The 26,006-nt window shown below is 40.2% G+C and overlaps 1 protein-coding gene across 5 annotated transcripts; it reads left to right on the top strand.

Moving 5' to 3' along the window:
- On the top strand, nt 1-24,086 carry MCUR1 (mitochondrial calcium uniporter regulator 1). Of its 5 annotated transcripts, XR_005021854.1 has the most exons (11): nt 13-956; nt 6,308-6,427; nt 9,594-9,697; nt 10,176-10,277; nt 11,243-11,284; nt 12,111-12,182; nt 16,307-16,360; nt 17,717-17,831; nt 19,077-19,171; nt 19,483-19,549; nt 22,619-24,086. XR_005021854.1 is itself a non-coding variant. In XM_036869078.1 (10 exons), the coding sequence occupies exons 1-9, from the start codon at nt 275-277 to the stop codon at nt 19,139-19,141; spliced, it is 1,356 nt and encodes a 451-aa protein (XP_036724973.1). In that variant the 5' UTR covers nt 13-274; the 3' UTR covers nt 19,142-19,171; nt 19,483-22,165. The 5 variants fall into 5 exon arrangements, 4 of the variants coding, with proteins under 4 accessions (XP_036724975.1, XP_036724973.1, XP_036724972.1 ...); XM_036869078.1 differs by lacking the exon at nt 22,619-24,086 and having other exon boundaries at nt 19,483-22,165; XM_036869077.1 differs by lacking the exon at nt 22,619-24,086 and having other exon boundaries at nt 14-956; nt 19,077-22,165.
- Nucleotides 24,087-26,006: the final 1,920 nt, after the last annotated feature.

The raw sequence follows: 26,006 nt of genomic DNA, 5'->3' as shown, positions 1-26,006 counted from the left end.
TGGGGGACTTCGGACGGGGAAAGTCAGGAAAACCCAAGGCAGCCCGGTGGTGCACGGACTTTTCATGGGCTTCTGAAGGGCGCCAGGGTAACTATGTCTTTATAAGGACATCCGTGTATGTCCTTATAAATATGCAAATCGTGGCAGCGCCGAGCTCATTCCAGTTCCGAGAGGGCCCACACCCACCTCTTGGTCTTCCCAGTCGCCTACACCGAGCGGGCCGGGGGCTCGCTCTGGACCGGACTCGCCTCTCCCGGGGTGCCTGCTCCGCGGGATGTGCTCTGCCCCGCCCCGGGCGCCCGCCACCCAGCCCCTCCCTCAGCGCGCACCGGGAGCCCAGCCCCGCCCCCGGCGCGAGCCCGGAGCCCCGCCTAGCCGCTCAGCTCCGCCCCCGGAGAATGCACGGAGCCCCGCCCGTCCGGCAGGAAAGCGCAGGCTCGGCGCCACCGCCCACGCTCGCTCCTGCCGCTGGTGTCTGGCTGGGGCCGCGCGTGACCGGCATGAGGGCGTTCGCGGGCCAGTGACCGTGTCGGGGATGGACTGCGGCTCCGTCGCGAACGAGAGGCCGAAGCGCCGCCGGCGGCTTCTGCTCTCCCTGGCCGCCGGCCGCGGTGGAGGCCCCGGAGGCCGCGGCGTCCCCACGCGCCGCCTCCCGCCCGGGCTCCTCGGCGGTCTGGGGGCGCTGCGTCCCAGCGCCCCGGCGGCCCGCGGCGGCGCGTCACGTGCCTCCCCGCTGCTCCTCCTCCTGCTGCTGCCCTCCCCGCGCTTGGCCGCTGCCACCCCGCGCCGGCCGCTGGCGGACTGGGAGCGATCGCGCGCCGGGCCCTCGGCTGCCCCGGCAGGGCGCGGCGGCGCGAGGAGGTGCCAGCCGGGCCTGGCCCCGGGCGTCGCCTGTGCGGCGGGCGCGCTCCACCTGTGCCTCGGCCAGGTGGCCGCCCTCGCTTCCTCCAGGAGAGGTGAGGGCCGGGGCGGCGGGAGCTGGGCGGGTCAGCCGAGGTCGCCGGGCTCCTCCGGGCGTGGGGATGAAGGTCTGTCTGGTCCCGCCCTCTGGGCCACGCAAACCTGGGCTTCCTCGGGTGAAAAGACCCGAATTATTCAGAATGCGAGCACCCGGTGTCCGAGCAAATCGTGATGGGCTGCGGCGGGGTGGGGTGGGGGCGGTGCGTGGGGGCACAGCGCACGCGCGTTTGTAGAGCCGTTTTGTCAGGTGCGCAGCCTTTGGGGGCGCGGGTGAACGGGTGTGCAGGAAGCTGGCGAGTTGAGGCTCGAAGCTCTGGGAGATGAAGGGATTGTTTCACAATTTAATTGCAGACTCTCGTGGGTTCGTTACTCGGCCTGGCACTTTTCTGGGAACTCGGGATGGTTATCAGTCAACAAGCTCTTTTCCTTCTTGGCGCTGAATTGTAGCAGAGGAGATTAATATATTTACATATATAATAACATCTGATAAATGCTGTCGGAAAAAATAGAGGGGGTAAAGGTTAGGAGGTGGAGTGGACCTTCAGTTGCTAATTTAAATGGAGTCCTCGGAATAAGTTTGTTTCATTGAGAAGTTGGCATTTCATTAAATACTTTAAGGAGGTGAGAGCAGTCACGGCCTGCATGAGATTAGACTCAGTTTACTAGATTGCAAATTGCCGATTAAAAAATCATCTGGGAGAATCGTTATTAATTAGCAAACTTGGCAAAAATCTAACTTTGGATAGTCTATGCATATCCATCAGTGGCTATCAGTAACTACACTGATGGCTATTTAAAAAAACGTTTTTCTCAACAGACATGCTCGGTAAATGTTAGTTGCATCTAAAATTTAAGAATACCTTTGGCTGGGGGAGAAACTGGTTGGTAGTGCAAAGAGTGAAAGCAGCTTTGTGTACAGAGGCTGGGAAATGAGTGGTGAACTCTTGTCAGTGTCCTGCAGTACCTGTGAGTCTTTATTTCTGTACTTTGCCTTTTGTTGCTCTTTTTTTGACAAACTGGTAATTTGTGATTTGGTTTCCTCTCATAATTTCATCAGCTAATGAGAATTTTGTCCCTTTGTCTTCAGCCTTGTGGTCTGTTTGGTGTCCAAGGTTCTCAGTAGAGCTACTTAGACTTAAGGATGTTTATGAATAGGAAATTTGTGCTCAGTTTCCTCTTCTGTCCAGGGCTAACTTTGGGCTTCTTTTGTATGTGTGTTTTCATATCCTTTTGATATGCTGAAGGTCCCCCCAAAGGAGAATTACATATTACACTTTAACATAGCTCTCTTTACTTGTTTCCCGGTTATTAGTGGGAATTCATAGTTCTTGGGCCTCGTTTTGTTGTCACAATAAAGGAGGAAAAGTGAGTCAGAGGTGTTCCCAGTGCCAGAGTACTGCTGTGTCCCCAGGCGCTGCCCTATGATAGAGGCAAGACGGAATTCACCTGCCATCAGCCAGGGTTGGAGGGCCAAGTGGCAAGTGACCAGGCCCTTTCTCCTCTTTTCAGCCGCAGTATATCTTTGAAATACGCTTGCAGTTTTGTTTTAAGTCACATGAATGATTATTGTTATTAGAAAAAAGGAATTTGGGACTAGAATAATCCCGTCACTTTTCACAAGCCAGCTCTAGACCCAAATGTTTTCAAGCTCCCTGACCCACGGGATAGTCCAGCACGGTTCTGAAGTGAGCAGGGTGGCTTGTAAAGAGCCCTGTAAGAGGTGCAATCATTCATTCATTCAGTTATCTGCCATCCAGCTCGGGCTGTTCTGTGTCAGGGTCTCTTCTCATGCAGGCCAGTTTTTGCCCAGGGCTGGAGATAAAGGATGAAAAAAGAGGTGCCAGATTTAAGTGAGCTCACTTACGTGAAAAGGAAAGACCATAGGTGAAGAGCAGAAAGGAGTTCATCTCAAACTTTCTTTCTAGATAGTCTCTAGATTTGGATCTTAGAATTCATACAGTTGAATTTTCTTTTAAGTTATTTCTGGCCTGCAGTATACCAGGCCCTCTCCTAGTGACACAAAAATAACTGACTGGCCGCTCCTGGGGAGCTTGGACTAATATACAGACATGGGAATAAACGTAAGTGCTGTGGTAGAGCTCTCTGTACTGGGCTGAGAGCACAGATAAGGAAGCAATAAAGGTTGCTCCCTGACCTGGGAGGAGGTAGCAGAGAGAACCTTACAGGGTAGCATAATGCCCTGCCCGGAACATAATGGATGCTTAGCACATTGTCACATTAGATGAGGAAAGGTAAAAAGGATGCTTGTAATTTACCAGTTGAGAAAGGGGAGCAAGCCAAGCTTAAGGAAGGAGTACCAAGGTCTGCACATGCAGGAAACAGTAGTTTAGGTGGCTAGAGCAAAAGCTGAAAGGATAAGTGGCTAAATTAGGACAGGCTTTGTATGCCTTGCCAAGGGCCTTACACTATAGGCTAGTGCTTCTTTGAATCTAAGCACCATCCCGCCCACCTTTTTTTTAGACATTAAACACACACATGCATACACGAGTTGTTGCATTTTATATTTTGTCAGTCTGCAAACCGTGTTTGGTACAGAGTGATTCCTGGCTCTCTGGTACTTACCTTGGTGCAGACTGTGGCCACAGCCACCCCGCTCTTTCCACGTTGCTAGTCATTTGGGAACCACTGCTATCGTCTTACAGAAAAGCAGCAGATCTGTAGGGTCCTGTCCATGTCACATTTTTTGCTTACTTGGAATTTCCTTTGAGTGTTTAGGGGTTGAGAATAAGAGTTGATTAGCTGAAGTATTTTTCTGGTCATTTAGGACAGGTACTGAGAAAACCTTTGAACTTTGAGTTAGTAGATGACTATTCTGTCCTCTCCCACTCTTCTACAACACCTGGCATCATGGAAAAGTAAGAACAAGTATGAAGCAAGATTTTTATATAGCTATGTTTATTACATTTAAATGAAAGATTTTTTTATTTTATATTATCTATCTCTGTTTTTCTTTTTTCTTTTTCTGTCAAAATGTCTTTTTTAGTGTGATTGTAAGGAGCTGTTATGTTTAAATGTCCTTTCTTGCGAAAATTACAAGTTCACATTGCAGTTCTATGTTTTTTTAAAGCTGTTTTTTGTGGCTTGTGGAACACAAAAGCCAGGAAACCATTACTATACTACCTCCTTCAAATGAGCACCTTGAAACAGGTTTACAAAACAGGTTGGATCTGTGGTTAAACGCACAGAAATCCATAGCAAAGGTAATATATAAATTGTTAGAACACATCTCTCCAAAGGTAGGCTTTTGCAAAGACAAGGAAAGAAAACTACAGACCAATATCTTTATGAAAACACTAGCAAACCAAATCCAGCAATATGTAAAAAGGAGTATACACCATGACGTGGGATTCTGTCTCAGGAATAGCAGGTTCACTTAACATCTGAAAATCTATTCATGTAGTACACCATATCCACAACATACAGGAGAGAAACCACATGATCATCGCAAAAGACAAAGAATTTGACAGAATTCCATACCTCTTCGTGTTAAAGAGCACTTGACAAGTTTGGAACAGAAGGGACCCGCCTCACGTGATAAAGGGCATCTGAAATACCCACAGCTACCATCATACTTAATGGTGAAAGAAGGAGTGTTTTCCCTCCAAAGTCCGGAGCAAGGATGTCTGCTGTCACAATTCCATTCAACACTCTACTAGAAGTTCTAGCCAGAGCAGTTGGGCAAGAAAATGAAAAGGCATCCAGATTGTAAAAGAAGTAAATTATCACTGTTCACAGATGACATGACCTGGTACATAGAAAACTCTAAGGAATTCACTAAAAAAACTATTAAAGCTTATAAACAAATTTAGCAAGATTGCAGGATACAAGATCAATATATAAATTGTACAAAAACAAAAATCAGTTGTATTTCTATATACTAGCAACGAAAAATCTGAAAAACAAGTCCCTTTACAGTAGCATCAAAAGGAATAAAATACTTAAATTTCACCCAAAAACATGAAAGTTATACTCTGAAACCTACATATAGCATTATTATAGAAATTAAAGACCTAAATAAATGGAGAGACATCCCATGTTCATGGTTGGAAGAATTTAGTATTGTTAAGATGGCAGTACTCCCCCAAATTGACCTACAGATTTAACACAATCTCTATCAAAGTTTCAGGTGGCTTCTTTGCAGAAATTGATAAACTGATCCTAAAATTCATATGGAAATGCAAGGGACTCAGAATAGCCAAAACAATCTTGAAAAAGAACAAAGTTGGAGGACTCACTTCCTGATGTCAAAACTTACTACAGAGTTACAAGTAATCAAGAAAATGTGGCACTGGCAGAAGGGCAGACATATAAATGAATGGGATAGAATGGAGAATCCACAGATAAATCCTCCCACTTATAGTCAGTTGATTTTTGATGAGAGCCACAAGACAATTTAAGGGAGAAAATAGTGCTGGGACAATTGGACCTCCACATGCAAAAGGATGAAGTTGAACCCCCATCCCACACCATATACAGAAATCAACTCAAAAGGATCAAAGACCTAAATGTGAGACCTAAAACTGCAAAACTCTTAGGAGAAAACAGATGTAAATCTCTGTGTGCTCAGATCAGCCAGTGGTTTCTTAGATATGACACAAAAAGCATAAGGAACAAAAGAAAAAGATAAATTGGGCTTAATTAAATTTTAAAAGTTTTGTGCTTCAAAAGGCACCATCAAGAAAGTAAAAGCCAACCCACAGAATGGGAATATTTGCAGATAATAACAATGTTGAGGATGAGGAGAAATTGGAACCCTCATACAGTTAGTCCTTCAACTGATGACGAGGTAAAAAAGAAAATTGGCATATCTATACAATGAAATATTATTTGGCAATAAAAGGAAAAAGATGCTGACATACTACACGGTGGGTGAGCCTTGAAACTATCACTGTATGTAAAAGAAACCAGTCACAAAATATCACATATCCTAATGATTCTATTCAAATGAAATGTCCAGAGTAGGCAAATTCATAGAGACAGAATATAGGTAAGTGATTGCTGGGGGGGAGTAGGAAGATGAGGGGGTGATAGCTAGAGCGTAGCTAGAGGGTATAGGGTTTCTTTGGGGATGATGAAAATGTTCTGAAGTTGATTGTGGGATGGTTGCACAGCACTGTAAATATGCTGAAAACAACTGGAGTATACATTTGAAATGGGTGAATCATATGTATCTAAGTTATGTCTCAATAAAGCTGTTGTAAAAAACCAGATAGACTTTTGAGGTATGCCCTGTTTTTTCATGGTGATGAGTTGCTTTTGTTTACCATCAAACATCCACCTGTTTACCATCCACCTGTTTTGAACCATATTGTCCTTTCCATCCTAGAGCTGAGCGTCTGTGCTGGGAGCCTGCATCTGGAGAGCAAAAGGAGAGATTTCACGTCTTTTCGGAGTAGGAAGCTCTACTTTGACACCCATGCCTTAGTGTGTTTACTCGAAGAAAATGGTAATCCTCTCTCATTTGGTTACTCAGTGCCATAGAAAAACACTATAAATTAGGACTTCCCTTATGATCTTATCGAATTTCTCATATTTCTCTTTGACTTTTTAGTCTGTAGGTAATCTTTTGGTCAGTCTCCATTTTTTAAGTCCTTGTTTTTTGTTTAAGGACATTTTTGCTTCATCAGTACAATTGAGACTTTTCTCCCACATATTCTCTTTGTGCAAGTGAAGCGTATGTTTATAACATTACTCTGGAAGTATGGTGTTATAGGTGAAAAATTAGACATAAGCCAGCAAAACTCAGGAACGATTTCTATGACAGCTGTCTAAGCACAAAAGTGATAGTTTTATTCCTGTGCATCTTGTGTGCTTTAAAATTTTTATGAAATTAAAATGTTGCTGAGCAACAGTTACTGATAATTTCAACTTGTGATTTTTAAAAAAATATTCAGACTTTTTCTCTTACTGCTGTTGAGTTAACTAATGTAAAAGATTGCTCTGACATGTATGACAGTTATTTAAAGTGCACTTAGTATGTAAGTAGCATTCTCATATTTAATCTTATCTAGACAAATATACAATTTAATACACATTATAATTCTCTCTACTGTGACACATATATTCTCAAAATCAGAATCTCAGATATCATAGCTTATGTCTGAAATAAATCTGTGTTTTGACTTTATTGTATAGTTATTCATCCTGTTGTGTGTGTTCATATCTGAAAAGCTGCCCTGTGTAGACATGCTTTACGTGCGCAGGACACCGTGTTGGGGTGGATCTTTCTGTGCTTACGTGGGACAGTTAGCAGCTCTGGGTTCGAGCTCTGCCGCCTTCCAGCTGCGTGGTCTCACAGTCCTTTCTGCCTTCTCAGTTCCCATTTCCCCCTTGGTAGCGTGGGCATAATAAGAATTCCAAAGAGCCCTTTGAGTATTAAGTAATGTACTTGAATGAACTTTGGGAAAACTGTCACATGCTCTGTGATAATTTTTACAGCTTTTCTTCTCAAACTTGAAACAGTTGGCCTTTTTCACCAAGACTTCTTTCAGCTCAGAATTTTAAAAAGAAAAGTAAAAGTGAGAAGAGGGGCATCTAAAATTATCTTGTTAAGCAGAAGTCTTTCTACTTTTCTTTTTCTTTCTTTCTGTTTCTTTTTCTTTTTTCTTTTTGATGGACCTGTGTTCTTGTATTCAAAGTAACCAATTGTAAAAAGACATCTTAGAGATAATAGGGGCATCTCAACATACACTAGATGTTTGCTGATATTAAAGGAACATCATTAATTTAGTTAAGCGTAACTATGGCCAGATAGCTGCAGTGGTCCCAAATCCTGTTTCCCAGTGAGAGGTGGTATTTGTTTCCCCTCCCCTGCTTTCAAAATCCATTTATGTATTTATTTTTGACAAATTAAAAATAGCAGATGTTGAATGTTTAAAATGTGATGTTTCAGTATAGGTACTGCCTGCTTTTCTTGATTTTCAAACCCTGGCCCATGAATATTTGCATATTTCAAGACCAGTGATGTGAAGGCCCCACTGGATGTAGGATGTGAAGGTGCTTACATGAATGATGGGTGTCTGCGATGACTGGGTTAGGATAAGGCCAGGAAGGACCCCTCAAGAAATGTTCCATCCTTTATCCCTTTTTCTCTCCAGAGTTATGTCTCCTGATTTACAAAACTGTCTCTGTGTCTGTAATCTCACTAGCCCTGATTCTGTCCCATTCTCTCATTCCTACAAAAAATTAATTTGCATATGGCAACCCAGGAGGTTTTCAGGCTTCTCCTTTTCTTATCCTTTCTCCTCCTATAGGTGGTTCTAAATTATAAGTCTTTAAAGTTTCTTTTCTTATCAGCGTAAGTTCTCTTTGGTCTCCCTCTTTCTTTTCTTCATAATTCCCAAACCTAATTATGTTTAACTATGAACTCTTATTAATAAGTTTTAAAATTTTCAAAAGACACGTTCATTTTTTAAAAATTAGGGAGACAGAAAAGAAACAAGAAAAACTACTCTGAATCCCAGTACCAGAGTTAAACAGTGTTCACATATGGGTGATTTTTTTCTAGCTGTTCATGACCCGCACGTTGAAAATTAAAGGATTTTGAATAAAGTGAAAAGAGTAGGTCTTTGGAGGTCTTTTTGTCTCCTTTAAATTTGTTGCTTTGTTTTTTTTGTTTTTTTTTTTGATTATAAAAAAATGCTTAATCTCATCCAAATTGAATCAGTTATAACTTTATCCAAACAAATATGCCATGGATTAATTACAAGAATCAGTAAATTCTTCTGAAGTTCTTATAGCTGGAAGTATTTACAGAAAGAATTGTATTCCAGAGACTTATGCATCTTAAGCATTTAAAATTAAGCATTTTAATTAGAATTTTCAATGTGAAATATGTTAACTACCTAAAGTTATTAAAATCAGCACTGCTGAGTTGAGTCTTTATTAAAAACAGTAGCACTGCTGAGTTGAATAATTCAGTTCAGCAGCATTTATTGAGTATAAAAGAATATATTTTTTCCAGTTTGAGCCCCCCCTCACTCGTGATTGAGGAAAATTATGGAAGAAAAATGTAAGAGCCAATTTTGTCTTTTAACATTAAGTAAATTAACAGCTGAATTATTATTTATATAGCCACTGATTTGACCGATTTGTGCTGGAAATAAAATAAATAAGCTTTCTCTACTTAAGTAAATTATTTTTTACTAACATATACATTTTGAAATTAAGGAAGTCACATCCATTGTAGAAAATTTAGACAACACAATTACCTAGAATCTTTGTTAAATTACAGAAGAAATAAATTGTTTCTATAATTTTGAGTCTTGCATCTTTTCACTTGACCTTGTACTGCAGGCATCCCCTGTGTCATTAGGCATTCTCTTTTTGAAAACATGGTTTTTGATGGCTAGGAGGGACGTCAGAGCTCAGTCATCCCAACCCCTCATTTTACATGAGGAAACACTCCGATGTGTCCTACTTGTTCCAAGTGACAGACACATCACAGCCTGTGGCTAGACTCTACCTTCCTGCTACACTAGGCTTTCCACCTGCTTTTGAATTCAGACATCCACCTGCATGTGTAAGTTTGCATTCTCTCCCTTTTCTATGAAGGATTTTTTTATTCTGGCAACTAGAGTCTCCTGAGTGTCTGTCTTTGTGTGTTTGCCTAGGGTTTACTACTCAACAAGCAGAAATCATTGTCTCTGCCTTAGTCAAGATCATGGAGGCCAACATGGATATCGTCTACAAAGATATGGTCACCAAGATGCAGCAGGTAGCTTTGCTGGGGCACTTGAGCAAATTTGAAATCTAATGATGGGGTATTATTTGTAATATATGTTTGGGGATAATATTCTGTTGAAAAGCATATAGTAATTTTAACATAAACGAGAGACAGATGGTTACAGTGGCATAAAAAATATTTATTCGAAGCAATTTAGTCAGCTGTCATAGAATCACTATGTTTGAAAACTGACTATTCTAGTCACCATGCTTTAATAAATGGAGACGTGGCTAGAATTATAGCAGCTGGTCCTCTGACTGCCACCCTTTTAACTGTGATTCACTTGATGCCGATACTGGAAATGAGTTCTTATTCTTTTCTCATTTTCAGACAGAGGAGGACCTTGCTGAACCTCTTTCTTTGTTCCCATGTCCTTCTAGTTTCTCAATAAGATGATACTGGGTAGAGACAGTAGGAGGTGGACTTCCTAGGCCAGACTAGGTTATATGTTTTGTTTTTCTTTTCCCAGGAGATCACTCTTCAGGAAATAATGTCTCAGATTGCTAATGTGAAAAAAGATATGATTATTTTGGAGAAGAGTGAATTTTCAGCCCTCAGATCAGAAAATGAGGTAAAACTAAAGAACCACTCATATTTACCAAATGCTTTATATTAAGACGTTGAGATATGATATACATACACAAAAGTGTACAAACAAGTGTATGTCTCGATGAATTTTCAGCATAGACTATCAGTCAAATCAAGAAATAGACCGTGACCAGTGCCCCAGAAGTGCTGCTGACGCCCCCTTCTGGTCACTCCTCCCACAGCGGAAACCCTTATCCTGGCTAACATGGCTGTTGAGTGGTTTGGCTGTTCCAGAACTTTATCGGATGGAATCACAGCGTGTCTTGCAGTGATAGGTCATTCTTTTTCATTGTTTATAGTATTATAGGAATATGCCACATTATTCTACTGCGATGTATATTAGAGTTGTTTCCAGTTTGAGGTTATTATGAATAAGTGCTGCTGTAAAATACCACTTCATTTCTTAAAGTGTGGCGTTTGGGATCAGCGTTTAAATAAGTGCTGTCTTCGTGTCTTCCTTTATTTTCAGCCCTATTGAAAGTCCCATGAAGGAAGTTCATTTATTATCTGTTGGTCTTAATCTTATAAAAAACCGCCTAGCAAAAGATCCTTCTTTTGCTAGAAAAAGGTAAACTGTGAAACTGTCAAAGTTGTCTTGAAGTCAGTTATTTGAGGGCAGAATTAGTTAAAAGAAAAATTGAAGGAGGACTTAAAGCAGGGCCTCTGAAGGGAGATGAATATATTGAAAACAGTTGTGTTACTAATTTTACGTGACCTTCAAGATGGATTAAGACGTATCTCAAGACACACCATGATTGTAGTACCATCCTGGCACAACAGTCATTTCTGCCACTGAGACTATTCAATTATGGTTGTATTCTGAACGTGGCCAAATTTGTGTTGAATGAGGAAAGAACTTGTTCATAAATACATGTTCTAATAGTTGTTTATTATGTTTTTCTTATCTTCTAAATATATCCTTGACATTTCTTGTTAATGTGTTTTTAGAAAATGAAACTTGAACTACATCGGTTAAAACAACAAGTAATGGTAAGATCTTCATTCCTGTTTGCTTGCTTGTTTATAATTACATAAGCTTAGTAATAAATATAATGTCCGAAATACTTATATGTTCTTAAAAACTTAATTCTATGTTAAATATTTGTGTGATGTGTCTCGAAAGTACACATTGGAAGATTTAACCAAGAACATAGCCAATGAATAAGTTACTGATGTCTGTAACCAAATTCATTAAGAAAATTGTGATCTAGAAGGAATGAAGTCATTTTTAAATAAAAAATTTTCTAAAATAGCCACCTGGAACCCTTAGATTATCTTAGGAGGGACTGTCTTTAGAGAATTACATGTGATTTTAAACAGCTGACTGTGCTAGCTGTTTGATTTTTTTTAAGTGGAAAGGACATTGATGTTAAAGAAGAAAAGGTTTTGATGAGTGTCAGAAGGAAGACTTTACTTAAACCAGAATTTAATATTTTACTTCTTTGAGTCCATCTCTGCTTTCCAAAGTTGTCCAAGGAGCAGCTTGATTCATAAATTTCACAAGGTGATTGCATTGGGAATCTTGAGGTTAAAGCAACAATAACCCACTCTAGACTGACTTAAACGTAAAAGGGGATTATTTGTATGTGTAATTGGGAAGTCCCAGCAGGGCTGACTGCAGACGTCGCTTAGCCAGAGTCTCCTGACCTCGCTAGTCTCTAGCTCCATTTCTCTGCGCGCCCCCGGCTTGGCCCATTCCCTTAGCCCCTTCGGGGGGTGCAGTGGAAGCAGCAGGTAAGGCTCACACCCTCACAGAGCTTGGGTCTCTTACTTTGGATTTCTTTCTTTCTTTCTTTGTTGTTTGCCCTCCCACTAGGATGAAGTGATCAAAGTCCGAACAGATACCAAATTAGATTTCAATCTAGAAAAGAGCAGAGTAAAAGAATTGGTATGTTTCTTTACTAAGAATATAGTATGAATTAATTTCTTTGCAGCGTGGAACATTTGGTCAAGTCTGTTTACATACCGTTCACAAGTGCTGTTAAATATTTACCTGTATATCATTGTTAGACAGTTTTTTCTTTATTTTGACTATATTTTGAATTAAGGCTTAAATTTGATGCTTTCAAAAGTAACATTAAAATTAAAATCTTGGTCAAATCAAGTTTAAATCTTGTATGTTTCAGAGATACTAAATTATGTGTCACTTAGGCATGAATAAAGAAATTAAATTCAATCTTGATCTATTTGATATTGACTTAAACCTCTTCTGGTCATGATTTTTCAAAAGTTAAGTTGATTATCTGATTTGAATAATATTAAATTATTAATATTAAATAACATTAAATTCTATGTTAAAAATTCAAGATTTAAAAAATATTTCCATATAGTTTTTTTTTAATAGAGAAATCTTAATGACTTTATTGCATTGTTTTGAAGTGCAAATTCTGAATGATTCTTGAAGTTATATTAAATTGAAATTTTCTATTAGGGAAAGTAGTGCTATATATTTGTTACCAAAAAGATATCACAAAATGTGGGTTGTAAATAAGTGGAAGGGAGATATATATATATATATATATATATGACATATATATATACACGCACACATATATATATACACACACATATATATATATATGTCTGTACAACAACTTGTGGGATCCATGCCCAGGACCTAAGAAAACTGTGGAAATATTGCTCCGCTGCCCTTTGAAATGCCCGTTTATGTGCATTTCAAAGGTAATACATATAAATACAATGTTTTTCCCTCAGAGCTTTCACAGTAACTTCTTGTTTTAAATTTTTTAATTTTAAATATGAGATATAATTGACATATGACATTACATTTCAGGTGTACAGCGTAATGATTCAATATTTTTCTATATTGTGAAATGATCACCGCAGTAAGTCTAGTTAATATCCATCACCGCACATAGTTACAAAACTTTTTTTCTTATGATGAGAACTTTTAAGATCCCCTCTCTTAGGAACTTTCAGTGGTACAATACAGTATTATTAACTCTAGGCACCATGCTGTACATTACATCCCCAGAACGCAGTTATTCTGTAACTGGACATTTGTACTCTTTGACCCCCCTTCTCCCATTTCACCCACCCCCCCCTCCCCGCCCACCTCTGGCAGCCACCAGTCTGTTCTCTGTATCTGTGAACTCGGGTTTTTTTGGGTTTTTTTAGATTCCAAATATAAGTGAGATCATAGGGCATTTGTCTTTCCCTGTCTGACTTAGTTCACTGAGCATAATACCCTCCAGGACCATCCGTGTTCTTGCAAATGGCAAGATTTTTTTTTATTATGACTGAGTAATACTCCATCGCATATATATACGCACTACGTTTTCTTTATTCATTCATCATCAATGGACACTTAGGTTCCTCCCGCGTTTTGGCTATTGTAAGTAATGCTGCAGTGAACATGGGGTACAATAAGTTGGATGTTTTATATGTGTTGGGTTGCCTCTAGTGACTTTTAACCCATCTGTCTTGTTCAGGCTGTATTTGAATTTATTTATTTATTAGTTAGATACCTTTTTTATTCTCAGCATAAGCAGAAATAGGGCATATACAGCATTTTTTACTAACAAAGAACTGGATGCACATGCAGAAACTGAGTATTCACAGTTGTTCATTGTCTCCTCATTTTTCACAATTTACTTTTAACCAAAATGTGCTACAATGATAAATGAAGCTAATATTGAAATTCAAACAAGTACTTAACTGTATTTTGGAAATGCCTCTGGATTTCAAGAGTTAAGTTGAGCTTTGTTATACAGAATAATTATTATGTCCATGTTACCTGTCTTTCTAGTCTTGAAACACTTTTAACCTTGAAGATTAAATCACTTAGTATTACTAAAATATGTAATGATCACTAGCATATGACTAGTATCTAGAAGAGGAAGAACTCTTTTGGTTACCTTTGTCCTTAGGGTTGTAGACTTAGCAGGAATTCCTTATTCACTTGATTTAGGAAGATGCCTGTAGCCAACCGAGCCAGGAAGAACTTCATATAGGAGATTGGGAGATAGGGGATGTGAACATGGATTAAAGCCAGTGAGTTTATGTGACTTACTAACCTAGCTGAGAAGTCGTTCTTGGTAATCCTAAATTCAGATTACTCTGAAGTGCAGGGCAGTAGTATATTAGTATGCAGCTAGCATGAATTTAACTGCACTGAGGAAGATAAGCTATTCAAACCTCTCATTCTCTTGTTTAATGAAGTTATAATACTGTTTCCACAAAATTAACTGTGGTGATATTTACAGCCAGTTTCAAGAGCAGTGTAGCCTGTAAAGTGCTTTGGGGTGCAGGGAGATGGAGCCATATAGATGTTATTTTAACAATCATGGCAGTCTGTCATACAGAGTGAAGTAAGTCAGAAAGAGAAAAACAAATACCATATGCTAACACATATATATGGAATCTAAAGAAAAAAAATGGTTCTGAAGAACCTAGGGGCAAGACAGGACTAAAGACGCAGACGCAGAGAGTGGACTTGAGGACACGGGGACAGGGAAGGGTAAGCTGGGACGAAGTGAGAGAGTGGCATGGACATATATACACTACCAAATGTCAAATAGATAGCTAGTGGGAAGCAGCCGTATAGCACAGGGAGATCAGCTTGGTGCTTTGTGACCACCTAGAGAGGTGGGATAGGGAGGGTGGGAGGGAGACGCAAGAGGGAGGGGATATGGGGATATATGTGTATGTATAGCTCATTCACTATACACTGTTCTGTTAGTACAGCAGAAACTAACACACTATTGTAAAGCAATTATACTCCAATAAAGATGTTTAAAAAAAAAATCATGGCAATATCAAGACTTAGGTTTTTCTTTTCTCTTGTGGTTGAGTCAATATTGACTCAGTGAAAACTGGAGTTTTAAGGGGTGCAGAAAATCCCATTCCACCCTGCCCTCTGGTGGTGATCTGGCGCATAGCTCGCTCGCGCGCTCTCTCTCTCTCCCTCCCTCTCCCTCCGTCTCCCTCCCTCTCTCTCCCTCTGTCTCCCTCTCTCTCTCTCTCAAACCCTGGAGTTGAGCATTCTTTGGTCCTGAAACTAGTTCTTGGTTTGGGGTTTTGGGATTTTTTCTTTTTTTTACTCCTAAGCAATGCTGTTTCTATACTTTATCCCCCTGGTAGTCACAGGGGAACACTGTATAGCTAGAAAGTTTCTAGATACTTCAAAACCATTAATTTTTTCCCCTATAACAATGTTAATTTATTGAAGTTTTTTAATTCTTCACTTAAATTATAGATTTTCATTTGCTCAGTTAAATCCTAACGCCCACCACTTAGGAAATGTGTCTGATTTTGGTCTCAATGTCAACAAAATTGCACAATATCTTTGCACAGATATTAATAGCCAAAGGCAAGATACCATTTTAATTCTGGGTAGAACTAGTCAGTTCCCTTAGTAACACTGGATTGTGACAATGCCCATGTGGGTTTGTTTTTTGTTTTTTTCAATTAAAACCAACGTGTGATGGTTTAGTGTATTTCTTGTATCTGTATATTTACATAGTGTTTTATAATCACAAGGCAACATCTATGTCACAGAATAATATTCCTTGAAACTATTTTTTTCCCAACTTTATATCTTTTCTCTCTTCTGTCTAAGCCTCAAATAGTGACCAATTTTGTTTGTGGTTACAATGGGATAGCTCCTAAATTGAATTGTTACCCCAATTTTTCAACCCTCTCAAAGCCAAAAAGCATATGTCCATCTAAATTGGTCCCAGGGAATGCTGTTATAATAGTGGGAGGGACCTAGAGACATCCCAGTGAAGAGATGAAAAGAGAAAACCAGCAGAGGGTGGTGGAGGATGATAAAAGGGAATCCAGATGTTGGAGCGGTGAGTGAATATAAATAAGGAACCGCAAAACACAGATCAAAAGGAGAAGGCAAGTAGGCTACTTTACCCTAGGGGTGGCTTCTAGTGGTACATATTCTTGGAATTACTGAGACCAGAATATTTAAGGCACCAGAGGAGGAGGAGGAGAGAGAGAGGAATAAATCAGAATCTGACCTATGTTACGTGTTTGTTTCAGTATTCATTAAACGAAAGGAAGCTGCTGGAAGTAAAAACAGAAGTGGTATCATTGGTAAGAAAAGATTCACTTTTCATCTTGCAGAACTGAAACTCTACCCTTGAAGCACCATCCCCTCCTTTCTTCCTCCCCTGGCTGCCACCATTCTATTTTCTGTTTATGAATCTGACTATTCTAGGTCCCTCATGTAAGTGGAATCATACAGTATTTGTCCTTTTGTGACTGGCTTATTTCACTTAGCATAATGTCCTCAAGATTCCTCCATGTTGTAGCGTATGTCAGAATTTCCTTCCTTTTTAAGGCTAAATAATATTCCGTTGTATGGATATAGTACATTTTGATTATCCTTGTGGCCATTGTGAATAATGCTATGAACATGGGCATACAGATATCTATTGGAGTTCCTGTTTTCAATTCTTTTGGGTATATATACCGAGAAGTGGAATATCATAGGATTTTTTGGTACACAAAATACTTAATTATCTTAATGAAACTTTAAATCTCAGTGATTGAAGAATAATAAGGAATGGAGATGTTTTATTACATTTTTAGCTTATGGCATGCGTAACTTATTTTCCATCCTGTATTACCTGGGACCTCTGAAACCTGCAAGAGACTTCCATGAGAGAATACTGAACTATTCCTCTGGAATATTTTACTCATCCAGGCATTTATTTCCATATTCATTACCTGAATTATTCGCCACAGGGAACTACTTAACTTGCCCTAGGACTTTTAATGAAGTATTTCCAATGCTTTTATGCATTAATGAAATGTTACAAACCCTTTATAACATCAGCCAAACTTACCACCCTTTGGGAGTTAATTGTGTATCTGGTTTAACTGTATTACATTTGGGAAAGAACGCATATAGGTCCTTGGTATAGCCAAGCCTCATAGTAATAAAACACTTGGCATTCGAACTATAAAGGAAGAAAACTTTTTAAAAATGTGAATGGAAATAGCATCAAGGCAAGCGCTGTTGCTTTTAGATTACCTAAGATTCCATTCATGTTGTTAAAGCACTTTCTGTATACCTTTCACTAAGAGGAATTCAGAAGGATGAGGCATAGTCGGTGCCATTAAGAACAGACCAGCTTCATAATCTTCATCTTATTTGCAGAGCAGTCTATAATTTAAAAAGCTTCCCTCCATCAGTTATCCCACTTGATTCTCTAAACAGCTTATGTGAAGACAGGGCCAGTGTTACCTTTTTCTTTGTCTCAAACAGAAGGAAACAGACCTAGAGATAGCTACAGCCCTGACCAATACGGTACAGCATGAGGCTAGCAGAACTCAGACTAAAGCCCAGGTCTCCTTAATCTGATCCTGTTGGGAAGGGACTCTAGGACTAACAGCAGAGGGAATGCATCCAAAGTGGTTTAACGCTGTGAATCTTTCTTTTAAAAGCACGCGCAGCAAGATCGGGCCATCACGCAGACAGACAGGAAGATAGATACCGAGGTTGCTGGCCTCAAAACCATGCTTGAGTCACACAAGCTTGATAATATTAAATATTTAGCAGGTAAGCCATTTTGTATCTAGATAGTTAACACAAGCTGAAAATAAATTTAAACAAAAAAAAAACTTTTTTTAAATTTTTTGGCCGTGCCACGTGGCATGTGGGATCTTAGTTCCCTGACCAGGGATCGAACACGTGCCCTCTGCAGTGGAAGCGTAGAGTCCTAACCACTGGACTGCCAGAGAATTCCCAAAATAAATAAAATTTATAAATTAAGTCAAAGACAGATATTGCATTTGATTGATTCTAACACAATTTTTTTTTCATGTTTTAACATCTCTGAAATTGGAAGGCATCTTACAATTTCCAATAGATGGAATATCATACAATAATTGGCATTTTTTCTTTCTTTGTAAAGTACATGATTTTATTTACTACTATTGATGGAATCTTAAGTTTCATGAGATACTGTCATCGAACTATAGTTATTTGGAATTATTTTTCGTGACAGTCAAGATGGAATATTTTACAGATAGTTGAGTTGTGATCTTTTCTGCTTCAATAGGTGACACTCCTTATAAGGTGTTATTTTGCTTTTGCAATTTTTGAGCCAAAAGAGGGAAGGAAGATTCATGTACCAAAAAAAACTACTTAGCCATTATTTTAACTCAGATTTAACATTTTGGATCAATCAATATTTTGAAGTCTAATAGTATTTAGAAGTAGGATTTGCTCATCAAGTTAAAGGGTATGTCCCTGTGTGTTACATGTGCATATACTTTGTGACCACAGAATTTTTGTGATTCTGTACTTTTACTGAAAAGTTTTCTTGGATATTGGATGCATTTGTACTTTAAAGATGATGGTCTCAGGTGTGGGGTTTTTTAATAGGCAGGTGTTTCATGGGATGTGGCACATCAGTGAGCAAGCCAAGTTTCTTGGGTTTGGTTTTACTTTCTTGGTGGATATGTGTCTGTTTTTTTAATAAAAAGATGTTCCCGCAAGTAATTGTTAATAGAACTAATACTATGCACAATTGTTTTTTTTCTTACAGGATCTGTATTTACGTGCCTAACAGTAGCTCTGGGATTTTATCGTCTGTGGATATAATAAAGTGTCTATTTAAAAGAGCATTTTATTGTTTTGCCTTAAAAATACCAGATTGCTGTGCTTTTTTTCCCTCATTTCCAATTTTAATGCTGATTTTTAATTTAATGCATATTATTTATTTTATGCAAATTATGGACATATAACCAAGGCAAAGAAATGAGAAATTTCATAACTGCTTCTTCCATCTTTTCTGTTTAGTTGACTTTATAACTCTGAGTGGTGGTGGACGAAGCAAAGAAGACTCCACTCAGCTGGGCCAGTGAACTTGGTCTAACCTTTGGGACATACCAACAGTAAATATTTGTATAACTCTCCACAACTTTAAATCTTTTGTTTTAATCGAGGATTTGGGGTCTCCAATTAAAAGGCACAGGAGCTTTACTAAGTGCTGAAGAATCATTGTAACCAAACCTAGAGCACTGAATCCTCTTCACCTACTGACCCAGACCCTAATGCCAGCCGGTCCCTGTGTTAGAGGTTGAGTTTCAAGTCCATTTGGTCGGTAGCCTCATGCTACATTGTACTTTACGCCCAAAAGAGATTTTTTTCTTGTAATTTCCATTGTCTTAGTTATTGTTCTGTTCATTTTCTGTGTGCCTTCCAGCTAGAAAATCTTGTTGCCTGATGAAGCATTGTGATTGGGATGCAGACTCTCTCAGCCTCCTAGAGTGGTAACTTCCTCTCCCTCCCTCCCTCCCTCTCACTTGGCCCCTTCTCCTCTCCTCCCTCTTGGTGTGAGAGTTGTTACAACGCTCCAGGTGTGGCAGTGCCTCCCTAGAAAACAGGCTCGCTCTCGGCATGGAAGTCTACTTCAGTCTGTGGGACAGGGTTTCTTCCTTCTGGTCTTCGTCAGCTTTTTATACAAGGGAGGCACAAGGTGTAACTTCTGTAGCAATATCTAGATATGTAGATAGTGCACGTACTTTTCAGAAATGTCTTTAATGAATACGCCTTTGCCCATTACAAGCTCAGGTCATAGGCTTTGAAAATTAGATAACTGTCATGCCAGGTATCATCCTAATCTAGGTTGATTTCTTTGGTTGTTAAAGACATTCTCATACCAACCTTACCTCTGTATTTAAAACAAATTCCAAGATACAACTGGGAGTATTTTGGAGACGCACATTCTCATCTTACTTGAATGACCTGCACGTAGAGAGAATAGCATTTGAGAAATGATGACAATGGCAGCTTCCTGTCTTTCTCCACGTGCACGCGTGTGCATATCACCTGGTCCAGTGGAGAAACCACATAGAGACTTCTGGATCAAACTGGTACAGGTACCCATCATCACTGTTCCATCCACACTGGTGAAAAGTTACCCTCTGTCCTTTGGGTGTCATTTCTAAACTTTGTAAAGTGTAAGTCATTGCCTTGTTTGAAACATTTGTGTAGCATAAAGATTCTGAGCTCCAGATAAGTATAAACATCAAGTACTTTGGCATGAGTGGTGTAAGTTTCAAAGTGAATAATAACTTAATCTTTTTTCAACTAGATCCAAAATTATCTTAACTGGCTCATAAAATATTTTATAGATATATTCTTCCCCTTTCAGAGAAGGAGCCCCAGAAAATACTGTACATTTAACAATTGCCCTAAGTATTAAAGAGTTAAATAAATGACATCCCATTAAGACCACCTTTGCAATATAACTTTGGCTAGTAGGAGCTTGAAGGAGCTTGGAGCACAGACACTCCTCCAAAAAAAAAGAAATCCCCAAGAGGAAAAAATACTATGTGCAATTCTGTTTCAAAGCAAATAATAACTTTTATAGGTTAAAAACAGAAAGTGAAGTGACCTTATAGCCTGACAAGATATTTTTTAAATAACATTTCAGTTGGGTGACTCTGTCCTCTGTCAGAAGTATCCCAGATGACATTCCTGCTGGTGATGATGGGGGCACATCAGTCTGTCAGTTAATTTGGACCACTGATTTTGCTGCCGAGTTCTCTGCAGTACAGAACAGCCCCCCACCTTCCCTGCCTTGAGAACTCTCCTTTTGGTGACCTGGATTGCATGCGTGTACGGAGGCTGGGAGGGTTCAGGACCATGTTCCCTTTCTTTAGTCACGTGTATTCTACTTGAAAAGCATAAGCGCCAGAAATACAAGTGTACCCTTCCTGGTGTGGGCCCAGACGTCTGTGAACACGTACGTGACTGGGACTGGACACAGTGTGATGGCTCCTGAGCTCACCGGGCTTAGAGGATGTGGGTCACTTTAGGAAACTCGGCATTAGCACTCATAAGGGGGAAGATGCCTGGCAGAATTCCCAGATACCCTGCGTCTAGCACGTGGGGAAATTAGCCTTAGCAAGGTCCTGAAAATTACCCGTCCAGGCACAGGTGCCTAAAGCAGAACGTCAAGTGGTCGGAATCTGTATTCCCTGTTCATGCACAAATCACTTAGGAGGTTCCTCCGCCCTCCTGCGTTCTCTCCCCTCCCCTACTCTTTGTCTTTTTTAAAGAGCTTAAACTCCAGCCCCACTCCTTTCCTGGACCCTTACTAAGCGAGCCTGTTTGTGTGTGCGGTTCTTTACAAGAAACGTGAATTTTGATTTCTGTGCTGGTCTAAGTCCTCAGCTGGTTTTGCAGCTCAGTATCTAACAAAACTCAATCTGAATGTCTTCGTCTTTTCCCTTAAGTATGCCAGTTACCTCAGCTGAGAAGTCACAAGTTCAGGAGGAAAGGCTTGACTCAAACCAGCCATCTTACTGGAATTTGCCTCTGAACTCTTTAAAAACCAAAATCCTGAGCCGCGGTGTCCCTGTCGCTGCCTGGGTGGCGTCCCTTTGCCGCCACGTGGAGCCATGGGCTTTTCCCTCTGTTCCAGGCTCCTCCTTTGCAGCCTCTCCTCCTGTTAATTAGCTGTGTCAGCGTTGGCAGGCACCTCTCTTCCTCCCCCCGATATGCTGTGTTCTTAAGAATTTTGGCGTCATTTCTGAACAAATGTCATATAGATGGCACTATGGAACTCATGTCTAGAAAACTGGCTCTTAACATATGTTTATCAAATGTGTTGTGACTTTTCTGACACTAAAGCAAAAACATGTTAATCAGGAATAATTTATTCTTTATATAAAATGTTTGAGACTGTTTAGCCTTTTATCGGAATTTCATTTGGAAAATATCAGTCTTTCTACAGATTTATAACCTTTGTTCCTCTGATTATAACCCAAACCATTTCTTAACCCTTTCGTTACTTAAGCAAATATTCAATTACATTTTACTGTATAATAGAGTGGGCATAATATTTTTATGATCTAAAATAAAATATTTAATTCTCTCTATGTGACTAATATACTTTTCTATCTGTTCCAATTGAATGTGAAAAACTAGAACAACTTCTGCCTACGCTGTATTTCAATTATTCCCTCCAACTGTGAATGGTAACATTCCTATATTATTTTTTAAATCTAATACCTGAACATTTGGATTTGCATAGAGGATACGTTTGAAAGTGATTGTTTGATTTACAAAATACATTTTTATTATTCAGAAGAATTCTTTTTGCATGCTCGTGTAAAGTGCTTTAACTCCTTGCCTGAGGGAAAATGAGGTTTATACGCAAGTTTTTAAAAACTGCTGAAGATTCAGGTTACAGGTGGTAAAATCCAAATCAGACTAGCTTGAGCAAAGAACTTGCTTTTCTTGGCTTACATGATCAAAGTTCAGGAAGAGCGAAACGAAAATGCCACCAGAACTCACCTCCCGGCACCTCACGCCTCCGCTTTTTCTCTCAGACCAACTTCACGTGTGGAGGAGCAACCAGCACATGCTCTAAGACTTAGGATGGGGGAGTTCCACTTTGGAGAAGCCTGGAAGGAAGAATCCAGAACAAGCAGCTAAGGTAGCAGCCAGAGGAAGGGTCCTGGGAGGGTCCTCCACGCTTCTGCCCCAGGACCTGTTCCGCAAACGTGCCACCTCTGAAAAGTTGGGCTCTTCTGAGTTTCCTGCAGAAGCTGATCTTCCATGGGACAGACGTCTGCTCAAGAGGAAAGCAAAGGAACGTGTTGGGAAAGTGGATAAATGAAAGCCTGGAAATTAATTTTAGGTACCATTTTCTCCAACCGTAAATCTTACTAAAGTTAGAGTCACATAAAAACTGCCTAGGTTTGAGGGGGAGCCGTAAAGTTTCTCAAAGGCACTACATGATCTGCATGTGAAAATGGTCTTCATATGAAAATGGTGTCCCAGATGTTGGTCATCCATCTGCCTTCTCACCTCAATCCCACTTTCACATCTGTGGTGTGCAGACAAACTAAAAACCTGTTCTTTGCCATGGGCCTTTGATTTCTTTAAAAGTAAGAAAATTGTTTTAGAGAAAGACATTTTCTAGGAACAGCTTTGTCTCTGGGGTCTAAACCCCTGGCATTCCACAGCAGAGTCTCACCACTGTTCAGTGTGCTGGCAGCAATGTCTCTACCTTAGTTCTGCAGTTTCCACTGGAGGGTCAGAGTAGGACACCGGCAAGGGATCGTGGCCACCGTCAACCACAGGGTCTGAGCCCAGGCATTTCTAACAAATAGGGAGCAGTGAGCTTCTGCTCTTTCACATGTCGCAGGCATGTAGAGAACTATTTTTAGGCCAACACGCAGGAGTAAGAAGTTGATACATGCTCACATTTTACAAGGTCCTAACTATTCCTTTCAGTTTAATCTTTTTTTTTTTTTTTTTTTGCATGCAATCTATGCTTCAGTAAACCTGGATCCGTTGTGCATGATTCTGAAGTTTCAAGTCAGCTTATTAAAAAGCCCAGGAGCTGCACTCACAGCTTCAGCTCAGCATGTTGTTTCTGCACTTACTGTCTTTCAGGGAAAGTTTTTAAAAAACTTTCCTCCTCGGCCGTCTCAGACTCAGACTCCACAATCCACATTCCCGCAGGAGAAAAACAACTGGTTAGCGGCCTCTTGTCCTCAGCATGGAAGTCAGTGTCTACCTAGCACAGAAGTATTTTTCACTAGTTCTCTTTTACTTTTATACTAGTTTATGGTTTGCATGAACCTCACAGCCTTCCAAGAGGCACTGTAACAGGCAGTGCCTCTCTCAAACCTCAAGAATTGCTGTCTTGAAAATCTCAGTGGTAAGACTTTGTGGGGAAAAGATGGAAGCCTGGGGGAATCAAGATATTCAGTGAACCCATGAGAGCACTTAGAATTTTTTTTTTTACATTTGTATCAGTTGGATGCTTTCAACTGCAAGTAACATAAAAGTAACAGTGACTTATACCTCATAACTTTTATTACTAAAGTGTAGAAATAGGTGATTCTCAGGATTGGTTGGCAGCTTAACCCTTCATCTTTCCACTCTTACCTTCCTCTGTGTGTTAGCTCCCAACTTCACCCTTGGGATTGCCTGATCACAACGTGGCTGCCACAGCTCCAGGCATCACATCCTCGCACAGCAGCATCCAAAGCAAAAAGAGATGCACAAAAAGGGCTCTTCTCATATGTCTCTCTCTTTTTAATTGGGGAGAAAGATCTTCCACCCTTCCCACAGAAGTCTTCATGTCTCATAGGCCAGGACTAGGTCACATGGTAGCAAGACAGGTTGCAAAAGGGAATGTTTAGCTTTTTCAGCCTCTCTGGTAGGAGGCGGGCAAGGAAGAAGGAGTCTGGAAATGGTTGTTGGTTGGCATTCAACAGTGTTGTTTATGATGTTCGTGAAAATAAAACACAGGCTACAGACTAAACAGAGCTATATGACTAGCTTGATCTGAAATTCGAGGGGTTGCAGGAAGTGCAAAAAGGAAGTCTACATTTCGTAGAATTCGAGGTCGGGGAGGGATGTCTGGGGCACAGTCGGTGGCCCTCAGGCTTGTTCAGGGTGGGTGGACCTAGAAGGCATCATGTTCTCTACTGAACAATATGTTCTTTGTGAAATGCTGCAAATTACTGATGTATCTAATTGCTTCCTACAACACAGGAGAGGTGTACCTGCAGAAAGTCTTCTTCTGATGCATGTATGCAATTAAAAGGTCAGGGGTTCATGGAAAAAGAATGTAGCTGTTGAACCAAGCATGGCCAGTGAGATCTGGGTTTTCTGCATTAATATTTATGTGAATGCCTTTACTTGGCTATGAACACCAGCAAGTGGTAGGAGGCAAATCAGTAGCAAGTCCACCAAGTTTAAGAAAACTCTAAGAGAAAAAGTGAAAGATGGAGAAAAGTCTATTAACTTCTTCCTGCCAATTAATAAAACCATGATTATTTTGTTTGGATAGCACAATATCTTGGTCTGGTTGCTAAAGACCAGCTTTTACAGGCAGATAGTTTCACAACCACTAATATGATGAGTCAGGAGTCCTGGGCTGAGCCCCCTTACCAGTCTTACCACTTGCTTCACTCTTGGGAAGGCATTTAACCTTGCCAATCCTCAGTGCCATATTTCTAAAATAATAATGATAATGGGAATAATTATAGAGCATTTGTTTACTGTCTTACAGCCACAGTTCTAAAGCCTTTACATGCTCACTAAATCTTCATCGCATCCCTAGGAAGTACGTACTATAATGATCTCTATTTTACAGATGAGGAAATCAAGGCAGAGAAAGTTGAAATAACTTGCCCGAGAGTACCCAGCTACCAAGTGGTGACTCCAGATTCAAACCCAAGGATTCTGACTCCAAAGAATAGAGACCCTACCCAACTGAGAGCACTTGGTAAGGATCAAGTGAGGCCAAACACGTGAACACGTTTTGTAAACTGTAAAACCATACATGCATGGAAACATAATGTAGTCCACGTGTAATAACTGGAATCCTACTTACACCGCCACCCAAACGAGTCCATTTCCCGTAGCGTGCTCCCTAACAGCCACCCCAGAGCACCGACACAGACGCTGCAGTATCCCAGCAAAAGAACATAATCCTCTGAATGGCAGTAGGTATTAGAGGAATATAGAGGACCTAGTGGACATAAGTGTTATACCACAGCAGCCCTTCCTATAAATCCCAGGGTGATTGTGACTATTCACATTTTTCTTTGGAGGTCTTTCTATAAAAGGATTGGTATTGGCATGGAGCCCACTGTCCAAGCCTTAGATTCATCTCAAGTTTAGGCCTTAACTAATTCCGTACTGTCTAGTTCTGCACCCTTCTTTCTGTGACACGATCATTAACTAGGATATTTC

The sequence above is a fragment of the Balaenoptera musculus genome, chromosome 11 (genome assembly GCF_009873245.2).
Source record: "Balaenoptera musculus isolate JJ_BM4_2016_0621 chromosome 11, mBalMus1.pri.v3, whole genome shotgun sequence".
NCBI lineage: Eukaryota > Metazoa > Chordata > Mammalia > Artiodactyla > Balaenopteridae > Balaenoptera > Balaenoptera musculus.
Note: the sequence above shows the minus strand (reverse complement) of the source record. Positions and strands in the feature narration are given on the sequence as shown.